Source organism: Grampus griseus, assembly GCF_964374135.1.
Source record: "Grampus griseus genome assembly, chromosome: 4".
NCBI lineage: Eukaryota > Metazoa > Chordata > Mammalia > Artiodactyla > Delphinidae > Grampus > Grampus griseus.
In genome coordinates, this window is record NC_138997.1 from 83,342,370 (window position 1) to 83,361,819 (window position 19,450).

Below are 19,450 nucleotides of genomic sequence, written 5' to 3' on the forward strand. Positions count from 1 at the left end.
TGAAAAGGGCCAGATAGTAAATATCTCAAGCTTTGCAGGCCAGATGGTCTCTGCCACAAGTCATCTCTGCCCTTGTAGCAGGAAAGCAGCCCCAGAAAATCCATAAATGAATAGGTGTGGCTCTTTTTCAATAAAACTTTATTTACAAAAACAGATGTTGATCTGGATTTTGCCTGCAGGCCATAGTGTGCTGAATTCTTAACAAGATGAATTTCAAATCCCCTAAACAGGGCATTAAGGGCATTGTAGGGTCTGACCCCTTCTTTCTTTGCTCACCTACTTCACATCATCCACAGTCTTACTCTTTAACCCTACATTTTTTCCTCCTAATACTCTGTACAGACATTAGTCTTTGCCATTTCAGAGTTGTTTTGCAGCGGTCTCTTTATGGATCTGCTTGTTTCTCTGGTCATCAGTGTCATAGTTGTTTTTGTCTTGTATGTCCCTGGCTACTAGATTGTAAATTTTTTTGAGAGCAGGGAGTGTGACAACTTTTTATCCCATGCAGCAATATCATGCTCTTTACACAAAATAGAAAATTAATACATTTATTTATTTGAATCCAGTCATTATTTAAAACCACATATTTTAAAATTTGATTTATGGTATAGCTCAATTTATTTTGTGTTTTGTTTTCAATTCCTAGAGACAAATAAAAAGTGGTGTGTTCTGGAAGGAGGCTTCTTGAGTTACTATGAAAATGATAAGTCTACCACGCCTAATGGCACCATTAATATCAATGAAGTTATCTGCCTGGCTGTACACAAAGAAGACTTCTGTTTAAATACTGGGTAGGTCTATCATTAAATGGTTAGGAGTCGAAAGTATTTTCTGGTATGTATCATACGAGGTAATAAGGATTTTATTATCATTTCACTTCAGTTGCTTCTTTTAGAAGAGTTTAATGGTTTCTTGAAGCCTACTCATTTTTCAGCTTCTGAAAGTTCCTTAGGGAATTCACTAAAAAGTGGAAACATTTAAATATTATATTAGGTAATATGAAAGGCTGACGTGTTTGTATCTAATTTTAAGTAAGTTTATGTCATTCCATTCTTGAACATGTGGTCCCATAATTTTTATGACTTATTCATTATTTAAAATAGTGGACTAATGAAAAAATTTATGCTTTCATTAAATGTATCATGGTTAAAAGAGATGACAGAAAATTCAGTGGTTCATAATAAAATAAACTATTAAGCATATTTAATAGCATATTGAAATACTAAATTCCTAAAAGATCTACTTTGGCATTTTTATGGTCTCAAAAAAGTTTTAATTCAAAGAGGAAGCATTTTTTATTTAATATGTTTGACTTACAAAATAGTTTAATAGGATTCTGTGAGGACTTTTGGAAATTGACCCTCTAAGATCTTTGGCGTGAAAGTTTCTTATCACATTTTGTCATGTAATTAATAAAAAAGTATGAATACTAAAATCTGCAAAAAACAGTTTTATAGGATCATAGTATTTTAATAAAAAGTTTATGTGAGAAAAGGAAGAGATTTGTAAAGCTATGTTATTTATATAAAATTGCATGAAATATATTACTGCTATCACATAATGACCAATTTATACTAGTTGAAATGACTGTTGTTTTCTAGTAAATCTGATTTGATTCTTTTATGTGAACAAAGCTGGTTATTAGTTGATTTGGTTTTTGTTTTAATCTTAATAGTGCTTTTACTCTAAATGAATGATCAGTTTAACATGGCTTACCATGGAATATTAAGTGCATCCTATTTATTAAGTTGCTTAAATAATTTTACATTAGCATATAATCATATTCAAAAATAAAACATTCTTGATGGAATGTTACTGATACAAGTAGATATGCAGGAGAAAGCATCTATAATGAGATGTGGTTAAAAAAATAATTCTTAATTGCCTTCAATAGCATATTACAGAATTTTAAATCAGTAATGTAGCCACTGAAAAATCACACAGATTTGTATTTTAGGAAGAGAGCTGACTGAAGTGATAAAGAAGAGGTTGGAGGGAGAGAGACTGTAATTACTGAAAGTTTAGCTAGAGGAAGAAATAATGAAAAAGGAAAACAGTGGGTTGAGAGACTCTTAAGATTGAACTGATAACATTAAATGTCTGACTGAATGGATGAAGAGCTCATGTCAAGGGGAAGAATAAATTAGACTCCAAAGTTTTGATCTTGTTGCTGAGGTAGATGGTGATGCCTCTAAATTGGAATATGAAGGAGATACAGTAGGTTGGGGGTGAGAAAGAGGAAGAAGGAAGATGAGTTTGGTATAAGGTATTTTGAGTAATGGCAGAATATATACTTAGCATGTTCCAAGAAATACTTGGAGCTGTGGATGAGGAACAGAAGGAAAAATTCAGGGCTTGGGATGTTACCCTAATTTTATCTATGGTAAGGAGATGAAATTTTGGCATAAGACAAGATGATGGAAGGAAAATTTGTGAAGTAAGACAAGAAGAGAACTAATTAGAGAACTGTTTGGACAATGTTTGCGTTGAATAGGGGGTCAGAATAAATCAAGAAGGAGTGGTCTGAGAGGGAAGAGGAGACAGAAGACAGCCTTTGTCACATCAAGGTATCGACAAAGTCATGCTGTAGAGTGATTAGTCAGAATAATATTCCTTTTGTCTGATCCAGTGTGTTCCATTTAACTCATTTGAATAAAATATAAACCATCAACAGAAAAATATGGTAGGTAGGGGGTAGATAGATTTCACACCATTATTCCGTTTTCAAAAAGAATTTAATTAAAAACTGGACCTTTGTATTATTTTTCTCATAAAAGCCAAACATAACCAGTGGTATCTTTTTATTCTTGTGTGCTGTAGGCCCATCTTTACCTTCGAGATCTATTTACCCTCAGAACGTGCATTTTTATTTGGAGCTGAAACATCTCAAGCTCAAAGAAAATGGACAGAAGCAATAGCCAAGGTATTTAAATATTGTTTTATTACCTAAATCCAGAGAAGATTCTTAACCTTCAGAGGTCCATGAAAATTTTATACAGGATTCTGGGAAGAATGTCCATACTTCATTAGGTTTTCATATGTTGTAGTCAAAAGAGGTTAAGAACTACCTTCCTAGAGCCTTAAGCAGAGACAAAATTAATGTAGGATCTTGGACAAGTCATTCTTCAAATTAAGGCTGTGCTTTGATTATGGAGATCTTTTCAATGTTGTAAAGTCATTTTTATGTATGTCTTTTTATAGGTAGATATCTTATTCATGGTATACACAAAGGGGAAAAGAACAGATTCAGTAAAAGATACAAATGAAGACAAACATTGAAGGTTGACATTTTGAAAACTGCCACAAATCAGCAAAGAGAATGTCTTCCTATTTCAAATCTATATATAAGAAAAATGGCTTAAGATGCTGCCATTTGAAATTGCATTATAGCTCTTCAGTTTTAAGACTGATAGCACGTTTAAATAATTGTTTTGCAATCTGGACTCCTTCTAAATCTTAAAAATAGAAAAACAAATTTTTCCACTTTCCCTCGTATCTGTAGCTATGTAAGGGATTTCTTATTTCCACTGTCTTTATTACTTTTTTGTATTTGTTTTAACAGCATTTTGTTCCCTTTGTTGCTGAAAACTTAACAGAAGCTGACTATGATTTGATTGGTCAACTCTACTACAAAGACTGCCATGCCCTGGATCAGTGGAGAAAAGGCTGGTTTGCTATGGACAAATCTAGTTTGCGTTTTTGCCTTCAAATGCAAGAAGGTCAGGAGGATAGAATGCACTTAAGAAGACTGCAAGAACTAAGTAAGTGGTTTTTTTTTCCTCTCTCTCACTTTGTATTCTGCACACAATTCTTTATTGTACATGGAAGTAGTAGATTTCACATAAAATTATGATGGCTCACTCCCAAACATCATATGACTGACTCAGTAGTCTTTAAGGGTATTTTGTGTAATTTTTTTTTTTTTTAACATCTTTATTAGAGTATAATTGCTTTACAATGGTGCGTTAGTTTCTGCTTTATAACAAAGTGAATCAGTTATACATATACATATGTTCCCATATCTCTTTTTTAAAAAAATATGTTCATGCTTTTCTTCTTTCCCTTCAGCAATTAGCACAGTACTTCAAAATGGGGAAAAATTGGATGTCTTGCTCTTGGTAGAAAAAGGGAGGTAAGTGCATTTTTGCTTTTTACTCTTTATCTCTACAGCTCTAGGGAGTTGAGTATACTGGTTATCCTCTTGGAGGAGAACCTATTATTTTGTAGCCTGTTGGGAATTTTCCGAATCATACGTGTGTGTGTGTGTGTGTGTGTGTGTGTGTGTGTGTGTATGTGTGTGTATGTTCTCTTTAGTAGAAAGAGTACACCAATGAAGCTTGCATATTTTTATATTCATTAGGAGAAACTCAGTGTGATCAGTTATTAGAGTTTTCTACAGACCTTGATCCCTTTTCAACATTCACATATAAGTATTTGGAAGCACTTTGCCAGTTGTAAATATGTTTTCAGTGTAGTTATATGATGGCTATAAATAATACCCTGAATCATGCATAGCTAAAACCTGATTTCTCGATTTATTCAGTTTTTCAATAAATATTAAGCTTCTACTGTATATCAGGAACTGTTATAGGTATTGGGGATACAGTGATGAGTAAAACAGATATGGTCTCTGCCCTTATGAAGCATCTACACTAGTGAGGGAAACACAATATAAGCAGACCCAAAAAAATGGCATAGTATTGTGTCCCTTAATTTTAAATGCTTGAAAAAAAATAAGGTGAAGAGAGTGCGCCTGATGGAGCAGTATTCTGTTCTCAATAGGGTGGTAAGAGAAGGTATCTTTGATCAGAGATTTGTATAAAGTGAAGAAACAAACCATACAGCAGTCTGAATAGAATGTACCAGGCACAAAGTCAAGGGTATTTTGAAGACCCCAAGGCTGTGTTGTGCTTGGAATGTTCAGGGTCTTCAAGGAAGCTGCTGTGGCTGGGGAAATTTGAATGAGTGACAGTGGGAAGAAATGATTGCGGAGATATCCCTGGGCCAGAACGTATAGGGCCTTACAGGCCATGATATGTAAAAATGATTTGAATTTTATTCTAAGCGTGACGGGAAGCTGCTTGATTTGAGAGCCAGGAAGTGGAATCATCTGACTTCTGTTTTTAAATGACTACTGTGATTCAGATGAATAGCTTTTGGAGGACAGGAGTGAAACTGAGCCTCCAGGTAGGATGATGCTGCAGAGGCCAGGCAAAACGTGACTTCCCAATGACATAGTGTTGAGTATAGGATCTACTGTGAGGGTGGAGGTGAGCAGGTCTGTTGATGGATTCAATGACTCTGAGAGTCAAGGATGACCCCAAAGTTTTTGGCCTGAGCATTTACATAAATGATGAATGGGGCTGTGTTTTTGAGATAAAAAGTACATGGAGAGTAGAGGTAGGACACTAGCAAGTTTAGGGTAGTAGATCAAGAATTTGGTTTTGGAAATAATAATTTTGTGATGTCTGTTTGAAAGCAAAGTGGAGCTGGTGACTGGGCATTTGGATATACAAGCCTGGAATTAAGTGGAGAGGTTGCAGCTGGAGATCAAGATTTGAGTCATCAGCATTTTGACTTATTTATTTAGCCAAGGAACTGGACAGATTCACCTAGAGAAGGACTGTAGATAGAAAAGAGACAAGGATGTAGCCCCAGGGCCTCCAGTTGTAGAGGAGGAATGATCTAGCAAAAGAGCCTGAGAAGGAGCAGCTAGAGTCATATCACAACAATTAGGAAGAACAAATTGTTTTCTCTTGATGTTTCATTATTTGCTTTCAAATCCCTTAATTACATTAATTCAGAATGTTTAGTTCCACAAGAGTACAGGATCATTTGTAAAAATATATGTAATGATAATATAAAAATATAGCTAAATCAGCCTTCCCTCTGGTGAATTTCCATGCTGGTGACAAGGATGATGACTTTGAGTAGTTATCTGAACCTGTCTTTTCTTGAACTTCATAGGAGAATATCAACAGCTTTAGACAGCAAACATATTGCTGATTAGATACTTATGTCAGAGTGTGTTTTTTAACTTACAAACATAATTAGGATTTTATGTTTTTACTTATTTATTTCTGGACTTACAATGGTCAATGATGCTCTTTAGATGCTGATTTTCAGTACCAGATGATAGTTATACTGTTCTCTCAGAATCCTGTTACGTACATGTTCAGAAATGATAATGAGACAGTGGATAGTATTATGGCATTAAAGTACTAGCACAAATGTACTTTTTATAGTCATCTATTAATGTTTATGGAATGCCTGCCGCCTGTTATCTACACGGCAGGAAAAAATGGTCAGCAATACACATTGCATGTCTGAGTTCACAGAGCTTATGTTCTTAAACAAATAAGCAAGCAGGAACCTGCTAGTGGAATTTATTGTATTTATTATATGTATACATAATTTTTTCTAAATCAGGTTACTATAGCCAAGGTATTTTTCTATCATTTTTAGTCTATAAAGGATTTGACCAGTTGTACCTAGATTTTAATTAAAATGTACCAAATGTGGGTTAGTGATATTCAATTTTAATTTTTCTTTAGTGCTTACTGCATGCAGCGCACTCCCTCATGAATGCTAGATAAGGAAGCCAGAAGACTAAATGTTTTGTTACTTTGTAACATCTTGACCTTTCCCCTGGGCAACAGGAATCAGGAGGTGAATTCAGATACACTCTGAATTCATGGAATAGTTAAAAACTAATAGAATATCAAAATAATGGTCAAAGCTGTGTAATTTTGTTTCTGATAATAATTTAAAGTTTTTAATCTACATGTGTTATCAACTAGTTATGCTGAAAGCATTTGTATGAAAGGAACAGAGAATGTGTCAGGAGGAGAGTAGGAGAAATACAGGGACAAATATAAAACTAAGGTATTTTCCTTGGATCTCTTTGAATAGCTGCCATACAAAGGCACCATTTGAAAACAACTGTGTTTATCACATGCTTATATCTTGGTTTCATTTGCTTTCCCTGTTTTCTTCAAATCAATAATATTCAGATAACAATAATACAATGACACCAATGTATAGAACTTACCATATACTAGCCACTATTTTAAGCACTTAGCCTTCCAATGTCTATATGGTATTGAGAACAGTAATCCATTTTGACATCAAGGTAAGGTCATTTTTTTAACTTAACAACCTAAATATTTCTTCTTTTTAAAACAAGTGTTAAGTATTAATTTACCAATACTTTTGTGTAGATCACTCTCAAGAATTGTCGTCAAATGTACTAGAAGCCTGGATTAATAATATAAGTCACTAGAAATTAAAATTTCAACAACTTATTAGAAAATAAAATTTTTATTAGAAAACTTAAAAAGTTATTTTATTAGAAAAATGTATCCATACAATGCTTACATAATTAAAGATGAAGCAGAAAGAAGAGAGGTTAGAAGTGTGAATAAAGAATCAACCTGGGAGATGGTTAGTGCACTAGGTTGTAATCTTTGATGTAACAAAGAGCCTGCAGGTGTCCAGAGCACCTTGTGTGGTGCTGAACAGGGACCCATATGTCTATATATTTATACACAGACATTCACACGTGTGTGTACATATATGTGGATATGTATATACATATGTAAATAAAGGGACTTGAGATAGGGAAAAATGGAAAAAGAGCAGGTCTGGGAGAGAGCTGGGGAGATAATGAGTTTGATTTTCGACATGTTGAACGTGAAATGCTTATAAATAGCTAAGGAGAAGTTGCTCGGAGGGAGTTATATTTATGGATCTGACAGTCTGGTTAATGGGGTGGGGATATAGATTTTGGAGTTACCCGCATATAGAAGAAAGAAAGTGAAATCACCTAGGGAGAGTCTACAGAGTGAGAAGGGAAGAAGTAACTTGTGAGAGCCTTGGTGAATACAGGTCAGTTGGAGGTGGGGATGGTTGTCAGAGAGGAATAGCTATCGTGGGGTGTAAAGCTAGTTTACCCAGAGACTGAAGCAGGAGACCAAGAGAGAATGTGGCACCAAGCCTGGGAGGAGGGTGTTTCAAGAAGGAAGGAATAGTCAGAAGTGTCAGGTGCTATCTGATGAGGACAGATACTCCATTGGTAAGTGATGGGGAGTCCATCTGGGGACTCTGTGGAGAACAGAAGTGATAAAACAGAAACTGGATTAGAGTCAGGCTGGGAACGGGATCAGATTAGATAACCAGTTGGTCTAGGATGTCTGGAGGTTAATAGGATTAATGAAGTAAAAGGGATTTGATCCAGGAAGGGAATGTATGTGCAATTTTGTTTTAGATGGCTTGAACTTGTGCCATCTAAAACATTTTGATGGAGCAGAGATTAAACAAAAAAAAAGGAGAAGAGTGAATGTATTAGAGAGAGGACAACAGGACAGGTCCCTCAGTTCTAACAGGAAGAAAAGAGGAACTGATGGATGGTTTTGGATATTGGTAGCTTTCTAGATTTGGTGGTGGGATGTTGAGAGAGAGAGACCAATCTGTTGGTTTTCAACCAGTCTGCTGGTTTTCAGTTGTTTTGTGAGGTAGGAAATAAGGATGACTCCTGAGCTTTTGGCCTGGGTGACTTTATGAATAGTTTTATCACTTACCAAAATAGGGAATATGTACTGTACTTCTCTCCCAGTACTCAAACAAAGCCAGTTAATTATAGATGTAATGGTTTAAGATCTGTTTTAATATCATATAAAAATAAGAGAATTTCATTGCATTGCCCTATTTTTCATCTGTCTTTTGATCTGTTAGCCCCTTGGGAAATACTGACTGTAAAGTACAGTCGATTGCAGTAGACTTGTCAATGACAGACAAAATTGTGGCTTTAAGACATAAAACAACTTCTAATTATTCACGTTGGTGGCATATAAAGATAGTGAGAATAATTGCAAGAAAGAGAAACCAACTAGCTATAAGTTTTAACCTTTATTTTTTTGCTAGTAACAGCTTGAACCAGAGCTGCAAATCATAAATAAACTTAATGAATTAATTTCACATATTTTCTCTGCCCTTGTCTACCCTTGATTAAAATTTTAAAATATATTAATGTTTCTTAAAGGCAAGAGAATGAACCCCATGAACTAGTTCATAACTTGATAACCATCCAGTGAATATAGTCACTAGATATATATTTTAATCTTCATGGTAATTTTCTCTATATACATAGCACGAGTGTTTTTAGACAGAAAAATATTGCAATAATATTTTCCACACACAGAGCATTTTTGCTCTGAAAAGCTCTAAGCAGAAGGTGCTCCAGATGGTGTCGCTTTAATGTGTATTCTTTGTATACTTTAAAAATTATTATTTTGGAAAATAAAGCTTTCTTGATTACACTTAAGGCTTTCTGCCATGATATTTGATGCTGTTATTGGGACTTAGATTCTGTGCTTTTCTTGGTGTAGAAAGAAAAAAAAAGAAAGAAAGAAATCATGTTTTTGAATACCCATTGTTAGTCAGTGAATGTCCTGGACCCTGCTGAGGTCAGAAGGCACTTTTCTGGACAGTAGGTTATATATCCACTGTGACTGAAGTATTCAGTAGATTACAGCATCCTTTTCATAAAATTTAAAAACTATTTCTGCACTTGGCCCACATTCTCTGTGTATCTCTTTCTGATAAATAAGTTACTGTGTGCACCATCTCACATTCTGTAGCTTCGTGCTCATTTGTCAAAGACACCTATTATTAAGCTTTTGTAGAAAGGCTGTTAGTTGTAATAAACACAGTATGAATAACTCAACTGTGTTCATCAGAAACGGAACAGCCTAGCTTTTTGTTGTTGTTGTTTGTTTGTTTTAATTTTTTAAAGATTGTTTAGTTGACCTATAGTAACGCATGAAGCACTTGATGGCTCCCAAGCCTGATGACATCCAGTTTTAACTGCAAATTCCAGACATAAAGAAGTCGACACTGGGGAGTAAACATTTTATCGATATGTTTCACAATTATGGGACAGAATACTTTTCTCAATTTGGGTGATTAATACCCTAAGTTGAAGATTCTTATTTCATATCAACTTATTGCATGTGATTTTTTTTTCCCTCCTTGAATTGTGTTTTATAGCAGCTGATATGTTAGCAATACTCTCCAGGGTGAATTATCTTAAAGTGGTTTCTAAATTGTGCATTTAATTGCAAATTAAACAGTAGCTGATTGCCCACAATATCAGCTTGACTGCTTTTGTAACTTTCTGATGATTTAATTTGCAGAGATGGTTTAATCTGAATGTTGCCAAAGCAAACCATTCTTCTCTCACCACCCCCGCAGGTTTTGCAGAAAGAAAGGGACTATTCAGACTTACATTATAAGGTGATTTTTTTTGTTTGTTAAAGAGAATCACGATAAAGGGAATGTGTGCCTATTTAATAAAAGGTGGATTTTAAAGTATATATTATTTTCTTCAAAAATGTATTTCATTCAGTTCAAGACACCTCCCATATACTAGAATGTAAGCTTATGAACAAATAAATGCAATATGGTAGGAAAAAATACAAAAGAATGTGAAGATCCCTTCTAGATAAATGGGATCAAGATAATCAGTTTTTATTTTTTAAGAAAAAGTATATTTAAGTGGATTAGAGTAGGAGAAAAATGAGGGGTTGAGACACTAAGATCTTCAAAGAGGTGGAAACGATAGTTTCAGAGAAATAGGATGGGCTAGGGTACAACTTCAGTCCAGCTCAGCCTTAACCTTCAGTTCTTAAGTAGGAAGCATGAGAGAGTGGGCCTGGAGAGATAGGTCGATACCATATATTAGTATTATCAATTAAATGTAATTAATAACTTGCCTTGTTCTGGAAAGGATTGCAGGCTCTTTACAAGGGTAAAGATGGCTTTTTTTTTTTTTTTTTTTTTAAGCAGACTTGAAACAGGGCTGTTTCTCACATTCCTATAGGTGATTGCCTAATACTATATAGAGATGAAATTGAAAGCTTGGAGGCTTTGTCTTTCTCAAGGAATAGTGTGCCTTGACACTTTTTACTAAACTGTTGGCTTCGGAGGAAACAAGCTAGTTAAGCTAATATTTCATTCTTCATTATTCTTGTGATACAGTCTGTGCATCTGCAGATTGTCTTAATAATTGTTTGCCTCTTTCTGGCTAAAATTCCATCACTGTGCAGCAGTTTCTTATCTGAAGGTATGGGGAAAAAAATACTGTTTCTCTATAAACTAATATGAGGGTGATTTATGGATGCAATGACTGAATGAAATGTTCTGGACTCCCATCTCTGTCCATGAAGAAATAACTGGTATGGAACATGCCCTCTCACTTTAAACAACTAGAAAACTGGACAAAACATATGAGATGAACTATTTTCAGACTTTAGGACAAGAGGTATCCCAGGATTGTGATCATGGAGAGAAGGGAAACAAGTGACATAAGGGTTAAGATCACCTTGGCTTCTTATCAGTCCCTGGCACAGGGAATGGAGAAACCCAAGGAGAAGGTGGTGGTTTTGCTATATTGAAGAGGTTTTGCTGTATTGATTTCCCCTATAGAGATAGGGGAATCTGTGGTAGCTAAACATTGCAGGATAGAGTACAGAGCAGAGGGGGAGATGTGCAGAGCAAGAGCTTCAGAAATCTTCAAAGGAGTTCCCTTCCATCTTCAGCTCAATACGAACCTGCATATTTGCAGGTCGAAACTCCAGGTAGAAATACTCCCAGGGTGTGCTATGAGTTGAACAATTCCCAGAGTTTAGACACTGCTGGAGTGGGTTCAAATTTTATCTAGCCAAGTTAGACAGACTTCATTAACACAGAGCATTTGTAAAGACTCCAGAAAGTTAATTCCAGAGTATTAAGGCTAAGCCAGCCTTTAGGTAAAGCCTGCTCCATTTTTACCTTACTAAGCTTAAAAACAGACCTCTTCACAAGTCATTTAGTTACCTGGGGTCAAATAGGCAAAAGATCCCAAAACAAACATCAATACCCTTTAAAGGAAGAAACAATCCTGGCACTGAATGATGTCTAGCATACAGTAAAAGTTACTAGCAAAGTGAAAAAGCTGCAAATCAGTTGATAAGAACAGACCCAGAAATGAGAAAGATAATGGAATTAGCAAAGAATATAGACAGTAATTTTAAAATATTATAAATATTGTAAAAGATAGCACCCTTTGACATAAATCACAGCAAGATCTTTTATGATCCACCTCCTACAGTAATGAAAATAAAAACAAAAATAAGCAAGTTGGACCTAATTAAACTTAAAATCTTTTGCATGACAAAGGAAACCATAAAAAAGACAACTCACAGAATGGGAGAAAGTATTTGCAAACGAACCAATGGACAAAGGATTAATCTCCCAAATGTACAAACAGCTCATGCAACTCAATATCAAAAAAACAAACAACCCAATCAAAAAATGGGCGGAAGACCTAACTAGACATTTCAGCAAAGAAGATATACAGATGGCCAAGAGGCACATGAAAAGATGCTCAACAGCACCAATTATTAGAGAAATGCAAATCAAAACTACAATGAGGTATCACCTCACAGTGGTCAGAATGGCCATCATCAGAAAATATACAAACAATAAATGCTGGAGAGAGTTCAGAGAAAAGGGAAACCTCTTGCACTGTTGGCGGGAATGTAAATTGATACAGCCACTATGGAGAACAGTATGGAGGTTCCTTAAAAAACTAAAAACAGAACTACCATATGACCCAGCAATCCCATTACTGGGCAGGTACTCTGAGAAAACCATAATTCAAAAAGACACATGTACCCCAATGTTCATTGCAGCACTATTTACAATAATCAGGACATGGAAACAACCTAAATGTCCATCGACAGATGAATGAATAAAGAAGATGTGGTACATATATATAATGGAATATTACTCAGCCATAAAAAGAAATTAGGTCATTTGTAGAGATGTGGATGGACCTAGAGTCTGTCATACAGAGTGAAGTAAATCAGAAAGGGAAAAACAAATATCGTATATTAACGCATATATGTGGAATCTAGAAAAATGGTACAGATGAACCTATTTGCAGGGCAGGAATAGACACAGAGAGAATGGACGTGTGGACACAGTGGGGGAAAGGGAAGGTGGGATGAATTGGGAGATTAGGTTTGACATAAATACACTACCATGTGTAAAATAGATAGCTAGTGGGAACCTACTGTATAGCATAGGGAGCTCAGCTCGGTGCTCTGTGAAGACCTAGATGGGTGGGATTGGGCGGGGGAGGGAGGTCTAAGAGGGAGGGAATATGTGTATACTTATAGCTGATTCAGTTCACTGTACTGCAGAAACTAACACAACATTGTAAAGCAATTATACTCCAGTAAAAAATAAATAAATAAAAAGACAATTATTTACACAGAGAAAAAAAGATGTAAAGGAAAACATAAACATAGAAAAATGGATCTAAAGAAGGAACCAGATGGAACTTCTAAAGCTTCTAAGAATACACTATCTGAAAAGAAAATCTCACTAGATCAGCTAAATGCAAGAACAGACTCTACATTAAAAAAAAAAACTCAAACTTGAAGGCATGACAATAGAAATTATCAAAACTTAAGCACAGAGGGAGAAGACTGAATAAAATTAGCAGAGCCTTAGTGACCTGTGAGACAATATCATTCTTATGTAAGTATAATTAGAATCCCAAAATAAGAGAAGGATGGAGTAAATATATATGTATATATTTGAAGAAACATGGCCAGACTTTTTTCAAATTTGATAAAAACTGTAAACCCACAGATGTACTAAGATCAACATACCTCATGCATGATAAAGGCAAACCACATTAAAACATATCATAATCAATTTCCTGAAAACCAGTGTGAAGACAAAAAAAATTAAAAAGTACCAGAGGAAAAAAGACACATTAAAAATAGGGGACAGAGATGAGAATGTCTTGTCAGAAGCAGTGCAAGCCAGGAGATAGTATAATGATATCCTTTAATGTGTTGGGGGCAGGGGGGAAACAAAATAACCAAACCAGCAGCTATTAGCCTAAAATACTCTATCCAGCAAAAAGATCTTCCAGAAATGAAAGCAAAATAAGTATTTTTTGGTCAAACATGCTGACTTATACTACAAGACTCAGTTTTTGATTTCTGTATAAATGCCTAGGATATTATCTTCTTTAGTCATGTTTTTGGAATATGTTGTTTTTGTTTTTTAGTTGTGTTTAAAATGTTCTTTATAAAGGTGAATTTATTTTTCATACAGCCGTATTTATAGATCCTATCATTTGTTCTGGTTCTTGTCAGTAGACCAAGCTCAAATATGATAGTCTCTACTTTGTGGTTATTATATTACAGTTTTGAGAAAGTTGTTTTTATTAGTCTTGGGACTTGGTTTCTAGGTCTTATTGAACTGTCTTAACTCATTATTGGATATAGGGATTTTTTTTTATCTGGCTTTGAAGTACCATTTAAAATTTAGGTTTGGGGAATGGACAGGAAAATTTATTTTTCTATAATTAGAGTTCTTTAAAAGAACTTCCAGATTTTCAAGATATAAGTTCCTATTTCTTTGGAATCGTTATCCAGAAATGTAAAATTGTTGTTCGATAACACTTGAAATCACAAAGTTGGCCAGCATTTGTGTTAAAAATATCTTTTGATGCTTTATTCAATGTGCACAGAGTTTAGATAACATCAGAGAGGAAAGCTGTTGAAGTGATGCTATTAAATGTCAAACATCTACTGCACACGATGATGTATTTTAGGATTCAGCCTTTGACAAGTGGACTCAAGAGTTAACTTGTCATTACTCATTCTACCCTTCACTAGCTCACAAGCAGACAGCTAAACTTGTCATCACAGGATTTCTTCAGGTTAGAAAGAATATGTGAAGTTGGAAACATTTACAGTTAACGGCAGAATTATACTGCTATCATAGGAGGGCCATTGCCTTTTGGATTTCTTTTACTGCTTGCTCAAATACTCATTGTCGTTTGTTTATAAGCACACCTTTTCAAAGATTTTTGTCTCATATTCAGAGCTTAATTATCAGATAAAAAAACCAAGACTCAAAAAGAGTTAAAATTTTCTCTTTACCTAAACTCCTTAATTTAGCAAGAGGTAATTTTGATTAAGTCTACATAATGTAGGGGCTTGATATTCCTCAAGGAAGTTACCCAGGTTATATAGTTTCATTTAGACAAATATGTCCAGCAGTAGAATGTTTTTGAGCTAAAGATGATGTAAGGCTAAGGTATGTCAGGAGTATTAGAGCAAGTATCAGAATTCTTCAAAAAGAAAATTATAAGACCCGGAAGTCAAGGCTGTTGTGGTGGTGTGGAAAATAAAAACAATAGATAGAGATGCCAGAAGAAAAGAGATGAAGATTACGGGCACCAGTGTCACTGAAGAAGAAGTTACAGCAAGTTCAGAAGATGTTAGAAGTGAGTGGAGTGGGGTGCCAGTAGCTTTATCTTCTTAGAGGAGCATTTCAAGAAAAGAAACCGAAGGACAGAAAGGAGTACTTTTGTTTTCTTTTTAAATTAGGGCCAGTGAATTATCAGGAATGTGAAACATTACCCACCCCCCACCAAAAAAAAAAAGAAAGAAACCAAAACAATCCAGAGTTCAAGCAGCTCATTCCTTTCTCTTTGGGTTGAATCCAAAGTAGCTGTCTCATAGTCTGAAATGAAAATTAAATAGTTTTATACTTAAATACATCAACGATTACTTTGTGTTTCAAGTCAAATTTTATATCTAGTGTTAGAACATTAAAACTTATTTACCCACTAAATACCTCGTCCTATGCTAAAGGCTATTGATGCTGAAATGCTTTCTTTGTTTGCTTGTACAAAGTTTGGGGTGTAGCGGCTAAAACATTCACACAGATAGAGCAGGCAATATGATGGCGGGTAGAGTGGATGTTCAGGATTAAGAAGGGACGCCTGGTACACAATAAGCATTGGATGGAGAGAGATGGGGATGGAGTGTCAGGGAGGGTTACCTGGAATACACCGATGGGGGAGGAGCTGGAGTAACCAGCCAAAGAGCTGGAAGTATTTATTATGAAGACAGGAACATGTTAATTCTTCCTTCCTTCCTTCCTTCCTTCCTTCCTTCCTTCCTTCCTTCCTTCCTTCCTTCCTTCCTTCTTTCCTTCTTTCCTCCCTCCCTCCCTCCCTCCCTCCCCTCCCCTCCCCTCCCTCCCTCCCTCTCTCCCCTCCCTTCCCTCCCTTTCTTCCCTTCCTTCCCTTCCTCTCTCCCTCCCTCCCTTCCTTCCTTCCTTCCTGGAATGGCAGAATTGGAGGGGAAAATACGGACCAGATCATGAGGGCCTTTTAATCTTGAAAACTCCAGAGCTGCTGTGGAAGGACAGTGATTAGGAAGTGATGTCATTAGCTTCGTATTTTAGAAAGATCATTCTGGCAGTCTTGGGGAGCAGGGACTGGAGAGGTGGAGAATTGGGAAATGAATTTTGTTTGGAGGGGTTTTAGTGATTTCAAGGAGCAGTACAAAGACCTGAAAGAAAGTGATGTTCAAATAAAGAGGAGGCAGAGCATATATGTCAGGGAACTGGAATGAACAGAATTTTGTGACTGAATTCATGTGGCAGTGATGGGGTGGGAGTGGGGGTGGACCAATATACAGTTAATGAATCCTAAATTTCTGGTGGGATAAGTGGAGAAAGTAGTACTGGTTTGGTATGAGGAGGGATAAAGATTTGAGATGCTTGTGGCACCTTAAGGTGAAGATGTCCAAAAATCAACATTAATTAGTATTATATTTTATTATTTACTAATATTACGTTTATTATTATTCTAAGTTTGCCAGTGATGAAACTGAGAACCAAAGAAGATTGATAACTTGTCCAAAGTCATAAAGGGAGTGCAGAGCTAAAACCTGAGTTTGGGAATTGATTGGATTTCCCACTCTCTTAGCTGCTTTATGCTCTTGCTTTTCAATCACATAGAGATCTGATTTGTGAGACAGTTATTGCCTGGAGATAGGGATTTGGGAGTTACCAGCTTATATACGGGGGATGAAACCACTGGCCTGAATGACATGTCCCTGGAAAGTCCTTGGAGTTCATGTGAGTGCACTGAGGTTACAACTTCATTTTCAGAAACAGGAGGTGAGCTTGGGAAAGAAATTGAGGCACCAGAAAGATAGAAGGAAAAGCCAGGAAGAATTGTGCTACAAGAGCCGAATTGGGTGGTATTTTTTTTCCTCTCTTTTTTTTTAAAGGAATGAAGTCATCAAACAGTTCTAAAATCTTGAAAAATATACCCCAAATATCCATGAGAAGTCACAGGTGATGCTTGCTACAAGGGTTTCTGTTCAGTTATTCAGAAACAGAATGAAAGGGGAAATGAAAGGAGGCAAGGAGGCGAGACCACAAGTTCAGGGAACTTCCTGGACTCTATATAGAGAGAGACGTGACTGTACATGCAAAGAGGGATTGAGTGAGTGGAAGCTGGTGGTAGAGGGGTTTTCTTCCTCTTTTTTAAAATATATTTATTTATTATTATTTATTTATCTTTGGCTGTGTTGGGTCTTAGTTGCGGCACGTGGGATCTTTCATTGCGGCGCGTGGGCTCTCTAGTTGTGGTGTGTGGGCTCAGTAGTTGCGGTGCGCAGGCTTAGTTGCCCCGCGGCATGTGGGGTCCTAGTTCCCTGACCAGGGATCAAAGCAGCTTCCCCCACGTTGCAGGACGGATTTTTAACCACTGGACCACCAGGGACGTCCCCAGAGGGGTTTTCTTCTGATGGATGAGACAAGATCCCATTTATATGGATCTAAGGATAATCTGTGTAGAAGTTAAGAATTTTTAAAAAGGCAAAATTATAATTTGAAATATTTTTGAAACCTTACAGAACATTATACATCCATGGGCATACCAAGTTGGATTTCACAGTCTGGCATACTGCAATTGCAAAAGCAGCAGGTACAGATGGGAATGCATTACAAGATCAGCAGCTCAGCAAAAATGACGTTCCCATTATCGTGAACAGCTGTATAGCATTTGTTACACAGTATGGTAAGTATCACAAAGTTTTTATTCAACCCACAGAACTCATAGTAGCATATTTACAGTTTTTAAGTGGTACCTCCATTGGACTGAATTAGAGCCCTTTGTAAGTACATCAGTGAAAAAGAAAAGTGTCGTCACTCTTCAGCCTAAATGCCATTCTTTCTCACAATAAAGCTCATTTAAATTATATCATGTGCCTTTACCATTTCCTTCTTCCTTTACATGCATAAAAATTTTAAATGACATAGTAGAAGAATCTATATTATAAAATGTATATTAAAAATTGATTAAGATTGTACTTTTCAGAGGTTATAACTTTACAGTAAATCTAGGGTAACGCAGAGGCACCTTAGTGTGTTTTTAGAAGTGGTAAACTATGGGACAATGTGTAAAAGAATTTACTTTTTGTTGGCCTGCATACAAAGTGTATGTGTATTTATTCCACTCAACGTGCTATTGGTCACGTTTATATTAAGAATCATGGTCATTAACTGTGATAGTTTGACTTAATTGTAACAAATATTTTTATGAATAGTTTGCAGGTTAAAACCAACTTGATTTATACCCACATGTGCAGCTTCATTTTAATTTAATATGCTATGGTAGTATTTTAGCTATGCCTAAAATTAACTAAAGTATGCCTTTATTATTCATGTTTATTTTCAAATTATTGTTCATTCTTAAAATTCCTTCTGTTACATATTTCCTTAATACTCTAAAAGGTAGAGTAAATAAATTGCTTAACTATATTTTTAATATAAAAATATTTTTTCTTTTAACCTGTCGATAAGTGTCATTGATTTAGATTGTACATGCAAAAAAGTAAAACGATTATCTGGTATTTTGGAAGCTATTGATATATTAACCTTTCATTGTTCTCCTAATATTAAAAGTATCTTTGGGGTTTTTAATTTGAAAAGAAAATGTTATCATTGAAAGAGCTGTAGTAAAACATTGTGTTATGAGGTTTTTTTTTACTTATTTATCAAGTGTCTGTTGTGTGCTAGCTGCTAAGTTTGATACTGGAAATTGAACAGTGGGAGTAAAGAGTGAAACACAGAGCCATAAATCATGCCTTCCAATCTGAGAACTAAATAAGCTGATGTGAAACAAAATGTCAAAAATAACAAAGGCTACGAGGAAAATAATTTTAGGAAATTAAGTTTAGAATATGTGTATATTAATATATTTTCTCCTAGGGAGAGTGCCATTTTAAGTATTTTAGTTATTTCATATGTAATCCAAGTACAATTGTCATTAATATTCAGATTTATTGTGTTTTAATTATATATCTATTGTAAATATGTATGTAATCACATTATGTGGGATTACTCTATGAAGTTCCTTCCCTTGATAGTATGTTTATATTTTTCTTATCAACTGTCATCATCTGTTTATTTGAAAATGGGGGAAGAAGAAGGTTATCATCTTCATTTATTAGTAATTCAGTATTAGTGCATTTACATTTTGTAGGTGTAAATGAATTGCACACATATTCTGTTTTAGCAA

General features: G+C 35.5%; 1 protein-coding gene across 1 annotated transcript in view; it reads left to right on the top strand.

The window, feature by feature from the left end:
* Positions 1-19,450, top strand: part of ARAP2 (ArfGAP with RhoGAP domain, ankyrin repeat and PH domain 2) — a gene marked incomplete at both ends in the record, with an annotated part of 182,354 nt that overhangs the window by 86,569 nt on the left and 76,335 nt on the right. The window contains 5 exons of the mRNA XM_082653125.1: positions 647-791; positions 2,821-2,923; positions 3,563-3,761; positions 4,069-4,132; positions 17,784-17,947. Coding sequence (XP_082509251.1) covers positions 647-791; positions 2,821-2,923; positions 3,563-3,761; positions 4,069-4,132; positions 17,784-17,947 — 675 coding nt within the window. The remainder of the gene's footprint in view (positions 1-646; positions 792-2,820; positions 2,924-3,562; positions 3,762-4,068; positions 4,133-17,783; positions 17,948-19,450) is intronic.